Source organism: Cyanistes caeruleus, chromosome 4 (assembly GCF_971803275.1).
Source record: "Cyanistes caeruleus chromosome 4, bCyaCae1.hap1.1, whole genome shotgun sequence".
NCBI lineage: Eukaryota > Metazoa > Chordata > Aves > Passeriformes > Paridae > Cyanistes > Cyanistes caeruleus.
Window position 1 is genome coordinate 60398018 of NC_141704.1, and position 24055 is coordinate 60422072.

The window sequence follows — 24055 nt, forward strand, 5'->3', positions numbered from 1 at the left end:
GTCCTTAAGCAATAGGTATTGCTTTATAATAACGATGAACAAAGTTATGAGTTCTTGTGTCGTCTCCCTGGGGACTCATGTCACACAGCTTGTTACAGTTGTTTCTTTCCTAATAGAAGAAACTGGTTGTAGGCGTTATTCTGCCATGGTGTGTGGGAGGGAAATCTTGGGGAACAGATGGTTCTTGGTGAACAGACTCCAGTGACTAAGACCGACTCTCAAAAAAGACTTAATCTATCAAGCTGATTTTCTGATGAACAGAAATAGGAAAAATAACCATAATACAAATGCAAAAACGAACGATGAAGCAAGGCTGCCTGTTGTATGTTTGACAGTGGTATTTCTCCCTGGTAAAGAAATTGCTTTTTAATAGCTCTCTTATGGAAGGGATTCTCTAAGCTGTTTCTTCTTCAAATGCTAATGTATTTAGCATTTCTAATATATAAATAATGTATTTCTGCCTTCTTGAGCACAAGAGGGCAGAAAACCAGGCACTCAAAACTCAGAACGAAAAAAAAGAATTCTGCACTTGGAGAAACTTTGCATCCACACATTTGTGTCTGCCTACTTGAAGGTGGAAACCATTAAGGATGGAGGAGCCACCAAAGTGTAGTTGGAAAGGACAAATTCTTCACTTAAGCTCATTTAAGTCCACTTGTGTTGATAAAAACAGACTTATCCCTTAAAGGTCATGGTTTAATTACTGGCACTGATAACAACTTTCGTGACCAACACTGAAAAATTTTTGAGTGGGTGGATTAAAGTCTCTCCCCATGAAACAGGTTTTCCTTACAAAAGAAGTACCCAGGACTGTGGGTTAGTCCTAAATAATCTCTTAAGAGCTCTTTGTCAGCCATTTGATGTGCTGATGTTTCATTTTCAGGGTGTTTAGCAATCCCACCATCTGGGAGTTAGCATCTCAATTTTACCAGCATGACATCTGAAAGTGGTTCAATGGAGTAGCCCTTTCTTATATGGCAGTATTTTTTCAGGACCTCTTTCATTGCTATATTGATTGAAATGCAATTTAAGGTCTGTTTGGCCTGCAGACCCAGCACAGCAGAGATTATTTAGAAGTCCATATCTATGGGAAACTTTTCAGCTTAGGACTGACTGCAGTGTTTCAGGGAATTCCCAACCTCTTATGTTAACCAGTAGTCTGGGATACTCTGCTGCTGCTACTAAAAATGTAGCAGACAAGGCAGAGTTTCACTTGGGTTTAATAGAAGCAGTACTAAGCAGTCTGAGACTTAAATTCTCCTTCCCCTTGGCATTACAGTAAAAATGTCCATTTTTAAAATAAATGGCTGTGCATGCTCTAAACCATTCTTAGCTACAATAACTGATACTAAACTTCAGGGCTAAGTAGTGTTTCAGAAATGGAATCTGTTCTAGTAAAATCATTCCTAAACTGGCAAGGTCTTTTGAGCAACATGCAAGGAAATGCAGATTTCCATGACTGCAGTGCTGAATGGAGATTAGCATCCTTTTGGAATCGGGCTTTAATCTTGGAGATAATCTCCTGGGCTGCTGTTCCTGTGGTGGTGCATCACTGATCTTCATACCCTATAGGACACAGATAACTCCAGAATTGTCAGTGTTGTATATTAGTTATTTCTCTTGATTCAGAGTTATGAGCAGGTATTGTTATATAAATTTAACCTTTTCAGGAGATGCTTTTAGGCATGTGGGAGGGAAGGAAACTGAGTGTTTTGGAGAGTCATCTCTAGCAGTGTAAAAGGGAAGAAGATATTCTTGGTTTAGTACGTTTTTACTCTCTGAATTAGACAAAACTGAAATGCTCTGAGTGATGAATTGGGCAAATGATGGGGAGATAATAGCTGTGCTATTATCCCCAGAGAGAAGATGCCAAAACTGAATGCCTTTCGTTTGAAAGGGGTGAGTTGCCATAAAATGTTCCCCATAAGGAAAACTGCATGGACTAGGATTTTTCTTGTCTTTTCCTCATAGTTCTGCTGACCTGGTGAGCTAAAACCTTTTTACTGTGCAAATGAGTCTGAAAGCAGCATATCTCTGCAGTTAGAACAATCTACTTGAGATAGTTGGCCATTAACTCAAATACTTCTGGAGAATACAAAGCACACATTTACCACTGGGGCATGTGCCTCTTCAGAGGTCATTTTCTGCAGCTGCAGCACAGCAGTATTTCTCCTTTCCTGCTTGGGCACCCCATGCAGCTGCTCAGGGGACCCTGACTTGTGGGTGGTACAAGGGGTCCCAGACAGGTGGAGATTCAGTGGTATGGCAGCACCAAAAAGGGTTCTGCAAAAGCACAGAGGAAGGTGGAGTGCCAGTGGAGTACAGAAGTCCCCCCATCACAATTACAACATCAGTGGTGAAGATCTTTTTGTGCTGTTGTGGTTCCCTCAGGCTGACAGGGATGACACCATGAAACAATTCCAGAATCTCTCTTAGATCAAAACACACCAGTGGGCTTGTCATTTTCTGATACACGTGTGAGAAGCAGAAATATCCTGAGCTGAGCACAGAAAATCCAAGAACACCAAGATTAGTGTTTTCTCATTCTGTTACAAATGCTTTGGAATTACAGGTATGATTTGTTGGAAGGATGGAGACAGAGCCTGGTTGGGTGTGAGGCTGAGCATCCAGCTGGAGGTGGGTTAAAGGCTGTCCTGTTGATTGAAGGATAGAGCTGGTCTTTCAGGCTGGTGAGCCAAAGCTGATAGCCATAGGTTACCTTACGAGCCTGACTCTCCCCTTCAGGGTCCAAGCTTGAGACATAACCTGAATTAAGAGATTATGATAATATTAAATTAAGCAATACACTACTGATACAGTAATAAAGCTATTAAATGATAACTAATCTAAAAACACACACAACTATAAAGCTACTAATTATCATTATAATTATTATGAATCACAACCAACTTCTGTTGAGTTATAACTCTACCTCCCTAACCCCTTCAAGTCTCTCCCCCCCTTTCTCCACTGTCTCACACCAGGTCTTTTCAGATGAAGACATGATGGAAGCTCCAGCAGCTTATCAAGTATGAGTCTTTTCAACATCACTGTGGGCTTGGGTTCATCACCATTTGTAGGTGCCCCCACTCCAGAAAAAAAAAGAAAAAAAAAAAAGAGCCCTGTCCTCTTTTATTTTGTCCCTGATTTTACATATTCCTATTTCCTGTTTTCTATTTTTGGATGTTGGGTTTTTGGACCACACTTGCACTTCGCTTTCTCTGTTCAAACTCCTTTGAAATAGACAGTCTGTCCCCAGTTACTTCTCCTAGTTGGTCCCATTACTGCTGTATTCATACTCAAGTTCGGTGGATTTTTTCAGTGCTATTATTCAGGCAGTCTTGATTTGTATAGTTTTACTTGCATGCTTGCTTGGGTACAGGTAGGTGACTTTGAAGACTTTGCACCACAAAACTCCCCTGCCAGCATCCAGTTCATGCTGGCATCATATTGTTTACCATATTTACTCACTAAGACAATTCTATTTTAGTTTTGACTCTTCTACCCAGGTCTGATTAAGCACAAGCAGTTTCTCCTCATGTTTATAGCCTGCATAACACAGCACCAGAGTAACCCATTTGTCACACTCTGGTTTTGTGCTCCTGCAGCTTGTCCTTGAGCTGTTTTGATCACTTTGCTCATTCTCAGGAAATGCATTTCTTGGTGCTCCATCACGACCTCCTGCATGCACCTTATATTACTGTGGTAGTTAGTTGTACTGTATGCCCTAGAGATCCTAACTTTACAACCGCGTGGTTTGGGGCAGATCCTTCAGTATTGGGTTGGGGTTTTTTCTCCCCAGGAATCTGGAAGACCAATAGGCTGCCTCTACCAACTGCAGCAGGACAGGTGGAGAAATGATCTGTACACTCAGTTAAATACGTAGTTAGGATATATAGTATCGCCTCATGCAAGTAGTATTCACAAACATTGTGTATTTCTTACTTGTGTGAGGTGGCAGGTGCATTTCAGTACCTCAGGATGGTTGGTTGAGGCGTGTTCTGTTTGTTTCTCCTCCACTCCTTCCACCAGGGCTTTTTCACTGGTAGATTAAAGCATTAAAGGAATTTATAACCTCATGGGACCACAGCCAAGGACACAGGCTCATTACTGGTAATCCCTGCTCAGACGGATGGGGAAGCTTTGTGTACAAACAGCTTTTTGTTGTTCATAGAATCACAGAATACCTCAAGATGGAAAGGGCCTGCAAGGATCACCAAATTTAACTTCTGGCCCTGCACAGTTCAACCTGGTTGGAAATGTTGCTCATTCTGGTGATACATGGTCAAGTGATTTGTTACACCTGAAGCATAATTAGCCCGAGTGTTCGCTTTTCTGCCTTGTATGGACTGGGTAACATAAAATTCATGTGCAATCTAGAGCTGGAAGCTAAAGGCAGCGAGCATGAATTCCAGTTCAGCTTACATGGATTATCCTCTTTGGCTTCCCTTGGAAGCAGTATGAGTTGAAAATAAACTTGCAGAGAAAAGTAACATTTCTCTTGATAGATGTATTGAGAAGTGCATGTCAGTGTGAAGGATGTCTCAAGTCACAAGTCCTGTGCTCAGAAAGTTTTAACATTCTGGCTTTAGCTGGAAGAATTAGTAGAGTGCCAGAGATGATAAGTTAGGCTTATTGATTCAGTAGTCTCTGAGGTGCCAGAGCAAGCTAAAACCTGATCCTGGCTTAAGGACACTTGATATGGCTTTCTTGATCCTGTTTAAAATGTGTATGTGTTTCTTTCCATACTAAAATATTTGGATTTCTCTGTTGTTAAAAAAAAAACCAAACCAAACAACAACAAAAAAAGCAAAAAACCAAACCAAAAACAACAAGAAAAAAAAAACAAACAAAAACCACCCAACCAAAATAAAACAACAAAACACAGACTAAGTCCTACCTGACTGCAGACAAAACTCATCTTTCTCTGCCTTAAAGAGGAACAATCTTGCTGGGTGTGTGAAACATCATCTGACTTGTCTTTTACCATCAGGCCTGTCAGAACATTCTAGTGGGTTGCAACTGCAATGGCAGGAGAGAGAGAAACACTTCAGAGGGTGTAGCTGAGCCATCTGTGGCAACGCTCTGATCTTTGTATGGGGAAGTGAACGACATCTGCTCCTGGCAGACGTGTTACTATTGCAGGCTGACAGGAAATGGCCCTCCTGACAACAGGTATCTTTGTTGTGAAACAAGACAACACCTCCTGCTTGATGAGACCCGAGCAATTGGAAAAAGGAGTCTGTATGCCAAAAGGCTGCTACAGACTTCCTGGGACAACTCTGCCTTTTCCTTACATCCAGATAACTTGACAAAGTTCAGTGGAATTGATTTTTTTAATAACTTTTTTTTGGTTTTGTTTCAACCCGTGGCCAGGAATTGGTGAATTTTAAGAATGTTCATTATGGGTAGAACTAATTGAGCCAAGCGTTATTAAAAAGAAGTCCGTATTTTGAATAGCAAACAAAGAGGCTGGATTCAGAGAGAAGGTTTGAGCTGTGATTCCAGAGGGGCTTCTGCAACCATATCCAAAAGGTTTCTATGGATTCTTGAGAGAACTGGCCACAATCAGAGGCATTGGTTACAGCTTGTCTCCAGTAGCAGGGGTACTTGCAGAGCCAGACTGTGCTGTGAGTAGCTGACTCAATTTGGACAGATGGTTCTATCTTCTTAAAGAAGTTCTAATTTCCCTAAGCTGAAGGCTCCTTGGGTGGAAATCAAGGATTACTTGTAACTCTTTTACTTCCTTGCTTGCTTGGAATAGTGACACTACAGAAAATCGGTTTACAATGATTAAGACATCCTATCTTAGATGTTTTCTTAGAATATCAACTGTTTTCTTCTTCACTGGGTTGGTCTCTTTTTCACAAAGGCTCACTTCTAGTAGTGTCCCTGTTCTTCCTATCAGTCTTCTAAATTGCATTAGCTTCCAATAATCTCTCAGGGATTTCCCCATTTGTTTTCTCACTGTGTGTGCTGCCTGTAGCCTGACTGTTGGAATATGGTCCTAGTTAAGTGATAGGAAAGAAAAAAGACAGGTATTTAACAGGCTGGGGTACCCCGACTTAGGGATTTTCTCTCAAGCACCACTCAAAAAATTACGTTTTCATGATGAAGCTAACAAAAATATATGTGGGATGACATAAGGCAGCCAAAATATTTGTGTCAGATGTGAGCACAAAAGAAAAATGCTGAAATGAGAAATTATCCTAGGTAAATCACAAAATCATCCAATGGTTTTGATTGGAAGGGACCATAAAAATCATCCCAGTAAGTGGCCACAGGCAGGGACACCTTCCAATATACCAGGTTACTCCAAGCACTGTCCAACCTCGCCTGGAACATTTCCAGGCATGGAGCAGCCACAGCTGCTCTGGACAACTTGTGCCAGGGCCTCCCACCCTCACAGGGAGGAATTTCCAAGAATATCCCATCTGAACTTGTTGATGAGAACAAGAGGTCCTGCACAGCACCTCTCCTCACTGACTCCTCTGTCACTTGGAGAAGGAAGTTTTCATCAATGCATTCCAGGAACCTCCTGCAAAACTTCCATCTCTAATGGATTGTACTGTTTGACACTTCTATAAATTCGGTAGTCTTGGCACGACTTTCAGTCATTGAGACCAGCTGGCAAGAAATGGCTCGCGCTCATGCCAGAAACCTTTTGGTACCTTCCAAGACACCATGGCCACAGGTAGGATATCTGTTTGGGAAAAGCCCTGGTTCTGGGCTAGCTCCTGGCCAGGCTAACTCCTCACTTGTGACCAGTGACTTGTGACCAGTGACTTGTTCTTTTTTCTGGTGCTCTTCTAGCAGAGCTCATTCTAGAAGAGTGAATTACTGTTCTACTGTACTCATTTCCCAGCTGTTCAGCTCTCTACACTTGAGTGCCCTCTCACTGCAATGCTTGAAGAATCTCTGTCTCTTATTTGAGTGGCTTTAAATATTTGATGCATTTGTCTTGATCTGTTCAGCTTCTGCTGTGCGTGACATCAAAGGATTTTTACCTCCATCTACCATTTTAGTTAAGGTGCAGTTTGCTGCCCACATTACCCCTGATCCTCTTCATGGTGATGTTCTCTGCTTTCTGCCTCAGAAGGAGGACAGGGTGAAGAAGTGCAGGACACCCACCCTAGGCTGCCATTCCTTTGGAAGAACTCTTTGGAAGGACCAAAGTTCAGAAGACTGCATCTCAAGACTTGCCCAGATACACTCCTAGTAGCTCAATGGCCCAGATGTTTTTTTCCTTGAAGCAAAATTTGAAATTGCATCCCAGCACTGTTTTGTACAGTGCTGCCTCCTCTGTGTGTCTGTGTGACAGCCAATATGCTCTCAAATGGGAAAGTAATTTTTGGTAATGTCTTTAAATATCTTTCCAAGTCTTTCTTGGTAATTTCTGACATCCCCAAGAAATTTGACACAGCCCTTAGTCCCAGCTGGTTATCCTCAGGAACTCAGAAAACACTCCTGAAGTTCCCTGGTGTCCAAGCAAATCTGGCAGTGGAGCTTGGAAGATCTATGATTGAAGGCAATGTGTATGGAAAAGGAGGTAAAGATCCTGTGTCTGGATAACTTTATATTTACTGGTATTTCCAAGTCCATACAGTGATTCTCAAACCCTGTGGTAATCAATTCTGCAAGGCAGGAACTGAGGAAGGGCACAGGGATCTGACTCCAGTTGTAACTGCTGGCATCCTTTAGCAATTGACTCCTGTTGACCCATGGCCTCATTGGGGCATAGTTACAGAGAAGGATGAGAAAGAAAACAGTCCTAAGAGATGTGTGGGAAGAAATGTTTTCAGTGGTTCCTGTAGGAAAAGCTCCAAGTGTTGCCATTTTCCTTCCCTGCACTTACATTCTTCCCCATCAAACGTTGATGCTGATCTCAAAGTATCACCTAGGGGCACCGGGAAGATCTGTGATAAACATTACAAAACTTCTTGTTCTATCCATGAGTTGTCCACACACCTATAAGATGGCACTAGAGACTATGGAAAGCTTTTCCATGTCTCTCAAATCCCTCATGCTCCTGTCCTTTTCTAGAAAACAGCAGGATTTGTCAGCAGCCAATTTTCAAGGAAACTGGCTATTCAAAACCTCATCCCAAATAGCTGGATATACATATATATACACTTAGCTGACCTTTATTGGAACTTTTTGTCCCTCTCTTTCTTTCTGTAGTCTTCATCTTTAAATAATCAGCTGTTTTGTTTACTAGATTTTGGTTGTGGGTCCTGTATTTCCACTACGTTAGCTCTACTCAGGAGAGAATAATAGCTCTGGATTGAAGCATAAGCCAATTGTTTTTCTGTAATGAGGAATGCTCTGCTGCTTGCTTTCCAGCTGAAGATATGAATTATGCTTTATTTGCCTTGAGAAGCACTGTACTTAAAAGTAATTTTCTGAAGAGGAAATGAGGCAGAGAGTGCAAAAAGGGGGAGAAAAAAAGGCTCTATCCCAATTAAAGCTTCCTGATCTGCATTTTCACACATTTCTTGACTGAATAATCCTGGTGTTTATTGCTGGAAATCTACCAGGCTAAAGATTAATTGCTGGATAATTACTTTGAAGCTGACAAGTTCTATCTCCAATTTGTTACAATGGCAATTCAGAAATAGTTGTGTACTTTCCTTCCTTAAATGTATTGGAGGATTTTATCAATAGCAAACACAAGTGATAAACTCTTTCAGCAAGACTAAACTGCAGGCATTAGGTGGTTTTTTTTCTGTAGTTTAAATTTGTGATGATCACTTGTGTATTTATGATGCTGTCATTGAAATCACCGAGGGATGGATGCACACCCTGGGGATGTTATTTTGTGTATTTATATAAAGGCTGTTCCCCTGCATTTGTGCACCAGTGCTCTTTTCATAAGAGGGATTTCAAGCACCCTGGGTTTAAAATTGTTCCACATAGCCAGTGAACACCTTTTTCTTGGAAGAAATTCTTTGCCCTCATTCTTGCCCTTGGCCTGTGTGTCTCTTAGGATAAATTATATATTTCCTTTACAAGGAGCAAGTCTTGCCTATATTTTCCTGAATCATGCTAAGCAATCCTTTCCATTTCTTTATCTGAGAGATGGAAGCTTTTTACCTGTTTTGGTTTTTTTTTCCTCTTTTCTCTTTTTTTTTTTTTTTTTTTTTTAATTGAGCTCTATCAATCTTAGTGTTCTCATTGGTTCATTGTATATGAGTTCCATTTTGTGGAAATTCTCTGGATTTTCTCCATTTTAGAGGTTGTCATACAGTAATGCCTTGAAATGTTCATGTTGTAATGTAAGTTACCAATCCTCCAAGAGAAGCCTGATTTCCTGGCACCTGTTAAACACACCTGAGGAAAAAAGGTTGCCTATCTTGGCCGCACTTAAAAACTTGATGCTTTCTGGGTCAGTCACCAGTGCCTGATGGGGTAGAAAGAGATCCAGGAGTGCTGTACAAAAAAGAAAGGACTAGCCAAGCCTTTGAGAAGGCTTTGACAAGGTTAAACTCATGCAAGCTCTTTTTTTAAAGTGGACCATGGCTTAGGCACTCTACTTTTCATTAGTTTGCTTCACTGAAAATGCCTCTTAAGATGCGAAGCCTTTGGCATTTTGCAGTGTTCAGTGATTCCTTTATTTTCCAGCTGTGCTGTTCCAGAGGTGTGCAATTTGCCCTTTCTTTGAGGTTTTTGTATCTTTGTGGCATGGAAAAAATTCTGGTTGAAGGATTGGTAGGCAGAAACTTTTCTGAATTATTACATGCTTTAAGGCAAGAGCAGGGAACACCAAGAACTGCAGATGTCATTTGGAAAGGGAGGTCAGAGCTTAGGAGGGCAGAAATAGGGAAAGTGTCCATCAGACACACTCAACTAGAATGTTGGGAGAAATTCCTGATGTCCTGTTTCCACATTTTTGACAATGTATAGTGAAAACAGAGAGATCTGATTAGTACTATAAATGGGAATTGCCTGATTACAAAATGAGAAATAAGAAATTCTCCCCTCTGTTGAGGGGCAGCACAGCCCATGCTGAACTTACATCCTGTTTTGAGGTTAAAAATGAGGACAGCAGCATTAGGATGCTCAAAAAGACAATTAAATCAGGGTAAAGTTATAACTCATTTCGCTCTCAGTTTCATTCATATTGGACAACTTGAAGTCAAAGGCCTTTCCTTTCTCTTCACTGTAATTTTGTGGCAATTCCTGTATCCCTTCAGAAGTGCTGCTGACCTGGCCAGTCTTTTCTGTAATTTCAACAGTGCATCAGGCCAGTCCACTGACTATTTTATATTGGCTGATGGCTTCTAAAAAGAAAAGATAGAACAATCCTTAGGCCTCACACAGTTACTGGGGATTTATTATTTATGTTCTTTGTGAGTTCATCAGAATTTAGAGATGCAATTACAGTTTACCTTCAGACTAAGCATCATCTTTATGTTAAGTACTCCTTGAACTGCAGGAAGCAGTATAAAATAAGCTGCATTTGTTTTGCTGTTAAATCTTCCCTCATTTCCCTGTAAAGCACTGACAAGTCTGAACCCTTCAGCTTCCATAAAAGAAGCAGCAGACTTTGAATAAACATCTGCTCCCGTTATCTGATTTAATGGTGACAATGTACTGAATGTTCCTGTGGTGCAGAAGGTTTCCAAAGCAGTGTGCTGACTTGTATGCTTGCATTTGGAAATTGCCTTCATCCTTCAGAGGAATGCAGTGAATCATTGGAGGGGATGAAAAACTGCAGCAGCTGAGTGGCACGTGGTAGCAGCAGGCACAGAAGCCAAAGGGGAGATTATCTGCAGCAGGAATGTCAGGAGGAGATGTAAGAAGAATTTAGCTGTCAGTGGCTGGCACTGCAGAAATACTACTCTTATTTTATATGCCGTGACTGAAATGGAGAAAGGGCTGATTCATTCTTTCTCTGCCTTTGCATTATTTATGCTAAACAAGTGGAAAATAACTCTCATTTTGTAGCATTTTGCACCCTCTTTGCAACAGAACAAACAAATGCAAAATAATATTCCTGACAGTCACACAAGATAGACTTGGTCTCATGTGTGTTCTCTGAGAAACCTCTCCATTTTGTTTCCCATCAGGGTTTGCTGGCATCTCTCGGGAGATGATGCATATTTGGAGAGCCAGTGTAGCATCTTGTTAGAAAACATGCAGACATTAGGACTGTTGGTGCCTGGGAATTCAGTTCCTACAGTCCAGCCAGCTCTCACCAACACCTTTGCCCATTAATAACTCTCTCTAGAGATCTATTTTCTGGCCTAGCCACACTGATGAAAGATGTGTGCACTCAAGTGCAGCTGAGAACAGTGAAATGGCTTTGTCTTGTCCTAACTTGGGCTAAAGTTTTGTGTTTATACAGGATGTGCAGCTGTGTGGGAATTTAAAATAAGTACAGAGTGTGGTGCATAATGGGGAAGGCTAATGATTCTTTTATCACCTCTTTATCCCTAAGAACCTCAAGGTTTATCTAGATTTGCTTGTCAGATAAGCAGAAAGATGATAATCCTTTAGTCAAAAAACAGACAAAAAAATACTGCTATTAGGATCAATTTAATCTTTCACATGTCTCTTAGTATGTTTAATTTATGTCACACAATTTCTGCTCATGCATAAGCACTGGGCACATCAAAGGCAGAAGAAACTCTAAGAAAAATAGAGGCTATGGTAGTGAAGGTATTTCCAAACTCGGTGTTACTGGTGTGTAGGCTATAGAGGAGGGGAGACAGCCCAAAAACACAGAGCTACTGAAAAGTCAGCTGGTCCATCCTCTTGCCAAGGCAGGTTCAGCTGTTCCCTCCCTTTCCTGGCACTACTTACCTAGACAGCTCTTAAAGGTGTCCAAAGGTGGTGTGATTCATCCTTTGCATCCCTCAGTAATCTCTCAGTATTAGGTGTTCCTGTCGGTAGACTTGTTACCTTGGAGGTGTGATTATCCTTTGGAATCTAGATTATACTGCTTCAGATCCCACAGCCGTTCCATTCTATTGATTCTACCTTTCTTGGTAGAAATGACATGCCACTTCACTCCAACCCCCACATCTCTCCCCCCAACCCCCACATCTCTCCCCCCAACCCCCCCCCCCCAAAAAAAAAAAAAAGAAAAAAGGAAGAATCTTTTTGTACTTAACAGTTTCTATTAATTCAGTTGAAATGGCTCAAATATAATTATGCAGAAATGTGTCTTGGAGTCATATGATCTATGGATTATACTTGTAGGAAAAAAAGGGCTGGAAGACAGCTTGAGAGGCCAACCAGCTGCACACATGTTCAGTTTTGCAAAAGTGCTGGTGGCACTCAGCAGCTTCAGCAGTGGAGATTATTAAGATGCCACATCCATCCCAAAAAGCAGATCCTGGACTCCTCTGACATGAACGAAGAGTGACAGTAGACAAGGAACAGCAAAGGAAGAGAGGAGGAGGGAGGAGCAAGACTGTGCCCAGTTCCTTTCCTCACTGCAAGTCCTTTGTAGAACCATCTAGCCTGAGTCTAAAGCTGCACAGGTTTTCCCACTCCATACTCTGCCCTCCTGCTCTTCAGCTCCTGTTTTGGCCCTATGGGCAGCCCTTGAGGTCAAGTAGCAAGTGGTTGCAGGAGATGTGGATGCAGAGGAATTTTGGTGGCTGCCTGAGGAAATGAGTGGTGGCAGAGAAGATTCATTAATCTCTTCAGAGCAGTGCATTACCCCCATATTTTTGTTCTGTTTCCTTTGGGAGGGAACAAGTGAATGGACTATTTTATCATCTCACCTGTATCCCTCCAAACAGGAATTCTCTTTTGTGCCAGTTGCATTGACTGATGTAATTAGACTGGCTGCTAATCAAAGCGATCTCAGCAGCCTAATTCTGTACCTGATCTCTCTCTGTTTGTGCTTCAAGGTCTTTGACAGGGTCCGAGAAGATTGCCCTAATTTCCATGAGAAGATTAAGCCTATTAATGCTGAACTCACTCAGCCCAAGCTGGCCATCAGTGCTGAAGACGAGGAGGAGCTTCTGACCCGGGTCAATGTTGTCTTCCACTGTGCAGCCACAGTTCGCTTTGACGAACCCCTCAAGTACGTCCTGCTTTTCTGTGTTTGCTGAGTGTGATCCAGGGTGCACCATGGCACTGTCCAGAGCATCCCTTGCATGGCTGCACTGCTAATTTCCCACTTCCATGTTCGTGCTCCCTGTGGTTCTGTGCTGAATATGCAGGGGTATGCTCTGGGAGCTGTCTTGGCACAGTCCCATGGGAACAGAAGGAAGAACTACAGGATTGGGTTGTAATACTATAAGGGAGTTAAGTATGACCTAAAACTGGAATGGGGAAATAGGTGCTTTAGGCCATCAGGGAGATGTCTTGCCAGAGCTGGAGACAGCTTGAAGTGAAATGGTGTTGTGTCTGTCTCTAAAGCTGGTGTTGTTAATGGCCTTTCTTTGTCATTGAGTAGCTGGAGAGGGAAATGAGCTGCGGTTTGAAAAAACAGCCCATCACAACCTTTAAAACACCCAGCTCTCATTGTGATTAACTGTTTACTTATGTGCTAGGTTTCTAGGTTTCTGAAGGAGTTCCCTTGGGAGTGCCTGTCCAGACAGGCTTTTCCATTAAGAAAAACAGCAGAAATATGCCACTGAAACAAGCTTAAATGTATAAGTGCCCATTGTCCAGTTCAGCACAGATGGATGATCTGCGTTGCCAGATCCTCATATTTCTTTTGAAAAACACTAAAGCTGTGATAGTAGGAAACACAATTTGTAATATCAGTCTTTATTTGCTCATGGGCTAAGGAGATATCCACTGTGTCCACCATAAATATTTGCGTTTTAGAACAACTAATTGGAGAAACACCAGAAAGGAAGCAGCTCTTGATGTAATCTTGAGCCAATATGTAAGCAGCCATAAACGTACTTAAATCAATGCACAAATAAACCCACTTTAAAAATAAGTCTCAGTGGCATGAAACATCACAAGGAAACCATACTTTTAATAGGGAGGATAGCTAGAAAGAAGTTAAAAGTTTAAAAGGTCATGAGCTTGCAGGCAGTGTAGATACTATTTAAAGACTGATTGTATGTGATCTGTCAAAATCTCTAACAAGGAAAATGATGATTAGAAGGCAAAGTATGAGAAGTTCTTCAACTCAAATTATTCCTGACTGAATAATAAAATATATCAGATGGATAAAAGTTTTAGCAAATGTGAAAGCACAATATTGCTGCTCAGTTAAGAATTTCAAGCAGCAACTTGATGACAACACAAATAAAATTATTTTTTCAACATGGCAGAAGCTCCAAGATTACAACAGAATATATAAAACCACAAGATAAGGAAGGAGCAAAAGCATTGCTGTGAAGATACTGGAAAAGTAGCAATGGAGACACTAAATGAATTATTGGCATCAACATGCAGTATATTTAGGGAATTCTCCAGATGGAATTCTTGAGGGCAGAAATCTCAAAAATTGTGCTATATTAAAATATTAATAGATGCTGTTTTAACAGAAATAGAAAAAAATAAAGACATAATGACAAAAATAATGACAAAACAAATAGCAAGCCACTAGGGTTAGATGATACTCCCTTTGAAGCCTAAAGGAGCTCTGAGCAACTCAGCAGTAATCTGTCCTAGGCCCATATTATAAGCACAGTTCTGTTCTCCACTTCTCTGAAGGGATGCAGTCAAACAGAAATGTGCATGGAAAAGTAACTTTTGTCTGAAGGGTTATTCAAGTAGAAATATTCATCCTGCTAGAAGGGCAGGAGAAAATAGAAATCTACAGAAAATGCTTTCCTTTAATAACAGTGTGTAAAAGGAAAAGTATCTCTAGCTTTAGATACAGTGATCCAAATATTGATTGTAGTCTTCAGCTGATGCTTTCATTCCTTTGGACTTTCACATTTTCTCTTCAACATAATTAAGTTTTTTTAGCATACACTGTGCTTGATGGCATAATTCCTAACATTGTATATGTCTTTGAAAGCTTCTACTCCTGGACTGAGCTGATTGCATATTCCTGAGTTTTCTCCCTTCTGGGAGGCAAAGTGTCTCTATTCCAGTATAAAGCATGCAACAGAGTCTGCTGGCTGATCTATTGCAGATTGTCTCTAGGACAACTTCTAGCTATGCTGAGTGCTTGAAGGTCAGCCTTGCTAACCAGGACATTCTTTCTCTTACGCTTATCAGTTCTTGTCCCCATTGCTTAGGAACTTAAGCTGTTATTTCTAATTCTGTCTTCTTTGATTATGAGCAGTTTTAAACTAAATGAGAGTGTGTTTATATTAGATATTAGGAGGAGATTCCTTGCTGTAAGGGTCGTGAGGCCTTGGCACAGGTTTCCCAGAGCAGTTGTGGGTGTCCCATCCCTGGCAGTGTCCAAGGCCAGGCTGGATGGGGCTCTGAGCAAGCTGGTCTGGTGGAAGGTGTTCCTGCCCACGGCAGGGAGTGGAACTGGATGATCTTTGAAGTCCCTTCCAAGCCAGGTCATTCTATAATGCTATGAATCTGGGCTTTTTTGGGCCCAAGGACCCTTTTCTGCTTTCTGAAACCATGTGTTCATCTGGTTTAGCAGTGGTCCCTCCAGAGAACACTGAACATATGCCATAGGAACTGTAGTGCCGTTTCTAACCAAGAGGGGTTAGAAATACATGTTCCAGGGACAGGTAGCCAACATGTCACATTTAGAGATGTTAGTGAAGTCTTACTTGTCACCCTTTCAAATTGAGTAAAAATACTTGAGAGACATTCAGTGTTCAGAACAGCGAATCCAGCAGCATTGCTTTCAAAGGTGCTTTCACACTTGCATTTCACTGACATTTTCTGCTCTACCATGTCCCCTGCTCCTCCCTGACTTCCCTTTCCATGATGAGGTTTGGATAAGGCTCAGCCTTCATATGTTCTTTGCAGTGAAATGCCTTTTGCTTGTTTCCCCTGCGTTCCTTAGACATGCCCTGCAGCTGAACGTGATGGGCACGCAGCGGCTCCTCGAGCTGGCCCGGCAGATGCAGAATCTCGAGGCCTTCATCCACATCTCCACTGCCTATGCAAACTGCGTCCGGAAGTGCATCGAGGAGATCATTTACCCACCCCCAGCCGAGCCCCAGAAGCTCTTTGATTTAGTAGAGTAAGTAGGAACTGCATTGCCCCTTCCAATGCTGGCTTCCCTTCATCCTGCAGCAGACCTGGAAGCTGTTCACAGAATTGGGTGGAATTTCTGTTCAGAGGTGCTGTTACTGCTGTTTCTTTGTGTTTTTTTAAAGACTCTGATTTCATGAGAGTCCAGTATTGAGTTCTGCAGGAGGGTATTTTCTGGCAGGAGTGAAGTTGCTGCTTTCTGTAATACTCAGCTCTTCTGCTGCCTTAGTAAGAACTGATTTTTTTCGTAAACCTTATTTCTTTTATCTTTTCAGCTTCCCAATGTTGTTTCCACTTCTTTCAGAAATCCTGTGGTATTTAACTGGAGTTATATGGGGATGAGTAAGAAACAGGCTATTTTAGACAGTTCAGTGTGAATCATTTAGGTTGGAAAAGACCTCTAAGATCACCAAGTACAAGGTTTGACTGATCATCACCTTGTCAACAAAAACAGAGCACAGAACACAACATACAGTGGGGTTTTGAACACTTACAGGATTGGTGACTCCACCACATCCTTGGGCAACCCCTTCCGATGCCTGGCCACCTTTTCAGTGAAGAAAATCTTCCTGATTTCCACTTCTCCTGGCACAGCATGAGGCTATGTCCTCTCGACCTGGACAGGAATACAGGGCTTTGATGAAGCAACAAAAAAAGCTTGATTAGCTGAATTTACCAAAATAAAGAATAATTTGAAAGAATAACAAAATTAGATGATAAAGGTCCCAGGAGACATTCTCCTTAAAATAATTTTCCCACAAATGTTATTGTGTTTTCATTAATTTTTTAGGGGTGATATAAGCAACCGATCTGTGATCTATTAACCCAAAGAGCTGGTATATAATCTTTATTCTTCTTGATTTAGGGTAATGGAAGATGAAATTGATTAATGCCCACTAAGAGAACTGCTGCCTTTTTAAAATATTTTTATTGGTTTTTTATAAAAAAAGTTTGACTTAAGAAATACTTTAACTGTCTAAGCACTACTTCAGGAAAGTTAGTACAAACTATTTTTCCTATTTTAATTTCTCTAGTAGCCCATATTCTTGGGTATGTTCACTTGCAGCTAGTAGTCATCAATCATTTATCATTTATTCAGTAAGTGGAGCATGATAAAAACTTGAGAAATGTCTTAGTGCTTTAGAGCAATGGGCTCCCTGGCTCAGTATCTTTACGTCAGGATTGTCACTGAGAGATGCTATTTAGGGTAACTACACCAGCCTGGATACTCTTTTCTGTTCCCCTCACAGAAGAGTCTCAGCCTTTTTAGTGTCTCCTCATGTGCTGATGGCTCTATCTTTGTGCTGATGTTAGTTGTCCTTCCTCTCTTCCTGTTCTTTAACTCTGCTTGCTCCCTGAGGTGTGGGGGTTGGACAGAACTTCATTCAGTCAAGGTATGTTCGCTCACATAGTTTCAAAATTACACCACTGGTCTCATTCTCATGATTCTCTGATGATGGCTGGCATTTCACTGATTTTTTTGTCTGCTGCTGCTTACTGACATGGAGGTTTCAGAGCTGTCAGCTGTGATTCAAGAGCCTTTGCTGAGCTACAGTTGCCATTTCTGAGCTCAGCCACCTCTAACACCAGTTCTGATAGACTGCTTTTCCCTAAAAGTGAAGCTGCTCTGTCATCTTTTTGCCCACTGACTCAGTTTTTTGTCCTTTGATGTTCATCGCTGTTAATACTCTATTTCATAGTCCCAAAAAGCTTACCATCACTTGCAGCTCTGAAAACAATTAGTGTTGATGGCTCAGATTCAAAAAAAGACCGCAGCACAGGTCTGATTGATAGTCAGAAGTGTGGAGAAGGGCATGGCTACCTCAGAGGTTGTTACTTGATCTACTTCATATAAAACACTAAGAATTTAAGTATCTTAGCTTGAAAATACTGCAGAGAGGATGATGTTTGAGATGCACCTTTAATATTTGCCATCTAAGTGAAAGAAGTAGTGTGTGGATATCTGGATACAGAAGGTTTCAGAGAGGGGAGTAACAAGTATCAGAATTTTACCTTCGAAAGGGAGGGGGGGAAGTAGACAAAGAAATATAAACTACCTTCAAAAATGGGGAGAAATACAGATTATGTTTTGCATCAGCCAGCTGTGGATGATTCCCTTCACATTCAAGCCTTGTCTTAAGGTGCTGCTCTGCAAGTGCTTTGAGAGGGATAATTGAACAACTGGATGCAATAAGAGATCCATTTAACAGTGCTTTTGGCCATGCACTTGATACATGCTTATTCACTTGAAATCTCAAGGAGGACTCCCAGTTGTTCATTTTTCAGCTTTTATCTTCCTGTTACATCTTGCTGTTTCAGTATTCTGATATTTAACCTGCAAGTAAACCCTGAGGCTTAAGCTGTGTAAACCAAAAGTCACACTTCTAAGTGCTGCCAGGCCAATAGGGGAAACATATAATCTGCTGGATCAAGCATGGTTTGCCTTAATCTAAAGCTTAGGGAAATCAGCTTTGAAGGGTGTGCTGAGGTAAGGAACACAGCAGAGTCTCGGCTGAAGATGTGGGTTGGTTATTGCAGAAAATATAAATCCATCATTGCTTACAAGAAAGAGTCTTATTAATGCAAAGCCATCAACACAGAAAGTTGTGTTTTCCTGTGGCAGAGTAATTTGGTGCATATAATGGAGAAGTTATTTATTGTTTAATTTGCATCATTTGGTAGGAAGGGGCAAATGCAGCAGTGAGCCAAAGCAGCAGCTTTTGTGAGTTAGCATTCCAGAATCTTCCAAGTAGGTCACAGAGCAGTTCTCCTTGCTGAAGTGTCAGCTCAGTTTCCCTTATGGGAATTTTGGTCAATCAAATCACCTGGCAAGCTGTACCCTTGGGACAGGGCCTCAGGTGATGCAGTAGCTCTCTGAAAGGATGAGGGTGAGGGGAAATTGCTTCTGCTTGTACTTCTGCACCTGTCTGCTCTGTGAGAATGCGATCCTGCAATCCTCTATTACAAAAATTAAGAAAAAAAGAAAAGGGGAAAAAGACTTGCACACAACTTAACCTGAATTCCCAAATGAACTTAGTGTTCCTCCAGGCTCTGCAGAAATAGCCATCTCCTTTTGGTAGGCTGGTAATTAGCTACTACACTGATTCAAACAATAGCAGTTTAGCTGAGAGCCTGAGGTTCAGTGGCTGCCTAAGCGGCTTTGCAAATCATGTCAATATTATGTGCTGCTTGTAACCTCTGCGTAGTTCGTATTTTACGTTTAAATGCTTTCTTCTGCCTTGTTTCTGCAGTGCAGGGCCAGGCTTGCAAAGGAAGGTGTTTATGCCTCCATAGGGCTTTTTTATTTAAAGAAAAAAAATCCTATATACTAAAAATTTTCAGATTTTTAACACATTCCAAAACTGAGAGATTTGCTGCATCTAGCCCTCCCCTGTGAATCAGTGCTCTCTCATACAACAATTTCCCATCTGTGCCCAATGAGAGCCATCTGAAAAGTGCTGGGCCACCTGAGCCACCATGTCTTTGAAGGGTTGACAGAATCAAGGAGTTTTTCAGGTGTGACAGCCAGCATTGTATTTCTCTCCCCTTGACCCTCTGCCTTTTTCTGAAATTCAAGACAAGGAGGGGTGAAGTGAGGATCTGCAGGAAGCTGTATCCTTGCAGTGCCCCTGGGAAGAGTCCACCCCTTCAGACTGAACCCTAAGTCCGTTGACTTAATTACAAATTGGATTATAGGAGCTAATCCTTGATTCTGTGGTGTAACACCAGGCTGCTGGGAGCCTGTCAGGGACTGGCAGTGATGGCTTTGGAAGCACAGCCAGTTCTTGTCCTTTAGACCCAGGTGCTGGCAGGACCTGTGAGGTCCTGGTGCTGTGCCAGGGAAGAGCCTTTGGGCGTTAGGCCCTTCCTGCAGCTCCATTGTGATAAGGGCTGCTTTTTAAAAGCTATCTGCAGAACTGCTTCTGATGGATTAGGTACTTGAATATCTTCAAAAAAGAAAAAAACAATTTGGAAGAGTTCTTTTGGGTTTTTCTGGTGATTTGGTTTTGGTTGTTTTTTTTTTAAACACCAGCAGAGTTCACTGTGTGAACAAACCTGTGGAAAGCCTGGTAGAAGGAATATCTAACACTGCTAATGGTGGAAATCCACTGTTGGAATAATATCTCTGTAGGACATTGTTCCAGCTTTTGAGACCTCTGTCTTGTTACACAACTTGCCTTAACTCTAGGTTACCCGGAATATCCAGAAATATATTTGGGAGTGTACAGGGACTGTGTTGGCTAAGGAGGAACACTGCTGGATTCCTAGGCTGGAGGGCTCCATCAGGCTGTAAACCCTGGCAATATTTATGTTACAGATTGAAGTGAAACATTAATCAAGCAAGAGATTGCTCTGAAGGAGGTTTGTAGAGGTACCTTTATTGGATCTGGACATTGTAGCATGAAGCTCAGGGTTTATTTTGCATCTTGAAGACAAAGTAGCCTTCTCCCACAGAAATATTTTAAATCCAAACCTTAAATAGCTTTGGCTGGTTTATCCTCTGTTTCAGGTGAGGATTCCTGTCTCACTGATCTGCTTTACCCAGATATTTTTCTCTCCCTGCGCGGTGGATGATGGTGTTCTTGTTTCCTGTAGGTGGTTGGATGAATCCATCATTCAAGACATCACACCCAAGCTCCTTGGGGAGTGGCCCAACACTTACACCTACACCAAAGCCTTGTCAGAGTACCTGATTCAGCAAGAGAAAGGAAACTTGAACATTGCTATCATCAGGCCATCCATCGTGGGAGCCAGCTGGCATGAGCCTTTCCCAGTAAGCCTGAATATACAATTCCCTACTGAGAGCCTTTGGATGTAGCTGGAACTGTGGTACTGTCAGGAATCTGTCTCTCCTTGTAGCAGTGTCTAGAGAAACAGGTGTCAGGTTCATAGGGAAATGTATGGAAAAGGTGAAGATCCTGTGCTGGAGTAGAACAGCAAGCCTTCTTTAGCATCTTGAGGAAGAACTCCTGTGAGAAGACCGCATTTAAACAATAATAACAAGAGCTGGGATAATTATGGTGCAGAATGCTGGGCTTGCAACTGATTGTCCATTCGGGCACACCAGGGGAGTTTCTGTGCTCAAAACATGGGATCTGAGGGTTGGTTGTACTGCTGGTACATTCTGGTTGAGGTACAAATGCCAGGCACTCAGTAATTAAATGCAGCCGTACTTTGGAATGAGATAATTCATTAAGCTGACTATACCTATAGGAATTATGTGCCCTAACATTGCAGCCAAATTGGAAAGGCAGCACAAAGTCACCTTTGACTTTCATGCAGCCTGAAGTGTGCCAGAGATGGCTGAGATACAGCCAAGGCTCTGGGCCAAGCTCCCCATCTTGGAGAGACAGAGAGTTCTGTTTGCTGTCACAACCTGTTTCAGGTCAAACAGCTCATCACTGCTCTGATCTCCAGCTCCCACAAGTGGCAGCTTACCTGACCTGAAGTAGGATGGGGTTCAAAATGAGTGGTATCGTTTGGTTTGGTTTGGTTTTGGGGGTTTTTTTCTTCCTTGCTTTAGAAATTAGCTGCAGTGACCAAATCACTCTTGGTGACAGCTTTGTGTTATTTGTCAAAGGTAAATATTACTCCTTCTGTTTTCAGCAAATGTGGCAGCACCAAGACACTGTGGTGTTTAAAGCCAGATTTTATTCCTGAGGCCAGGGAATAGGAAAGAAATGGTTTCTAAGAATAAACTTAGATTCTGTTGATGTGTAAATTGCAGGCAATGCATCCCCTGGTACTGGTTGGCATCCTGGCAGCTGTCCCAGATGAGCTGGCATCCATCTAAACTGGTGTCTTCTTGCTTCTTTGTCTACACCATACTACTGTCATCATTTAGAAGCCTGTGTAAGCAACGTATCATTGAAGGGAACACTAATCATTCTCCTTTTCCACAGGGTTGGATTGACAACTTCAATGGGACCAGTGGAATATTTATTGCGGTATGTCTGGTTACTATTTAAGCTCCCTTAAAGCAGAGTTTGTTACTAAAATAGAAATTCTGATTGCTATTCACTTAGAAACTGTGTACAGTCAAGGGCCACAGGAGTTTTCTGAGTCTGGGAGAAAGATGTCCCAGACTTGCCACGTGTTTGTCAGCCGGAGGATGGTCTGTTTGTATTGAGCTCAAAAAAAGGACATTGAGAGAGTATTCATGTTGCTGGTTCACTAAAATGTGAATTGCAGTTCCTAAAAACTCAAAAAAATCTAAAGGTTTGGACACATTTAGCCAAATTTTCAAAGAAAAGGCAAAAGATGTATCCTTGACATGAGGGTAACGCATGGGTATCACAGCTTGAGTCTTTTAACACAACTTTATTTTCCAGGCCAGGTTACCACACTTTCAATACAAGGGAGCAGTTCCATTTGTCTCTATGTGTATTGTTTCCAAATCCACTGCTATACCTTGTTATCCCTCCACAATACCAAAGATTCTGGCTCCCACTTGCCACTGCTTTGTATTTTTCCCTGTACAGACTACACCTATGTATCATTGATTCAGACTCTGCCAGTCACATTGATGATTCATTATATTTTTTCCTAACTTGATAAAATATTCCCTGTAAGATAAAAATAATCATTACTATTAATACCTGAGAAGAGTAAAGTTTTCTCCTGCCTTACAATTTCTTTTTTTTCTGAGCTAAAATCACTGCCTTAGGTCTCTCTGTCAATCCATAATACTGTATAGCTCTTTGGCAGATATGTATGTTCATGTATGAGTTGTCCAACTTCATTGCTTTGTCAAAACTATGTTCTAATCAGCCTGGTGCAGTGTATAAAAGGATTAGTGGTCTGCAATCATAGGAGAGCAGAATAAAATTCAGATATGATCTTGTAAAAAAAACTCATTTATATCTGAAGTAGAGCATAAATAGAAACTGTTACAGTTAGGGAATGCACAGGACAAATAATGCTTTCATCTGAACCCCGTCTATGCATTTCAGAGGCATTCAGTTTTTGTTCACAAATTGCTGACTTCTTCCTTCGGAAGGAGGGGAATTAATAATTACATGAATTAATGTGCTTGAATGTGGTGAGTTGTTTGAAAATGAATCCTTAAACATCTGGGTGTTTTTGATTACCTGAAAGTTGTGTCAGTACAACCAGCTCTCCTGGCCAAATGTATTTTAAACTGTGATTATTAGATAAGTAGCTTTATTTGCTTTAATGAAGTGTTGAAAAAAGCAAAAGGGAGGTGGTGTTGGTGGTTTGGTTTTGTGCATTTGAAGTATCAAAATACTCACTTTCAACTTCAAGGCAAACTCATCTTATAGAGAGAACATCCCCCAGATTCAGATTTGGTTCAGGTGATCTTTGATGTCACTTGGGCAGAATCTGCACTCCAAATCTTGCAAAGACTTTTTTCCTCAGTTGCCGTGTTTGAGTCTGATCATTTAATTCCATAAATAGACATATTTATTTTAAATATTCATGAAATGTGGGAGTCCAAGTTATTTTTGATAATCTAATTATGTTCCTTTCACCTACAGTTGCTCCAGCTGTTGTGGGGAGCTGTGTTTGTTGATTGAGGAACAAAATTAAATTAATTACATTTCTGCTGGAGTGTAATTAAGGCATTTTGTCTCGCTGTTCCCTATTACATGCAGTGACCTTCCTCCCTGCGAGGCAGTGAAGCTGTAGGGCACAACTGGTTTAATTTGTGGTCTGGACAGTGGCTGGCCCCCAAGCACCTCAGCTGAGAGGCTGTCCAGAAACATCAGTCTGACCAGGAAATTATTTTGGAGGCTTCACTTTGCAGTAGCTTCTGTTTCTCTGAAGAGAAGAATGTCAGCATCTATAAGTAGAAACCAAGCCATACCTGATGGAAGTACCACTAAACCATTTTCAATGTAAAAAGTAACCTAAAACACTTAAAACCCCAACCTTTGTTAAATACAAAATGTAAGAAATCTTGAAATCATTCATGTGTGTATGACCATCACATGCTGCT

The 24055-nt window shown here is 41.4% G+C and overlaps 1 protein-coding gene across 6 annotated transcripts in view; it reads left to right on the forward strand.

Moving 5' to 3' along the window:
• LOC111923362 (fatty acyl-CoA reductase 1-like) overlaps positions 1 to 24055 on the forward strand; it is a 121495-nt gene that overhangs the window by 80321 nt on the left and 17119 nt on the right. For all 6 annotated transcript variants that reach the window (XM_086885124.1, XM_086885121.1, XM_086885126.1 and 3 more), the window contains 4 exons: positions 12864 to 13039; positions 15905 to 16084; positions 20692 to 20869; positions 21999 to 22043. In XM_086885124.1, the coding sequence (XP_086741250.1) occupies positions 12864 to 13039; positions 15905 to 16084; positions 20692 to 20869; positions 21999 to 22043 (579 nt within the window). The remainder of the gene's footprint in view (positions 1 to 12863; positions 13040 to 15904; positions 16085 to 20691; positions 20870 to 21998; positions 22044 to 24055) is intronic.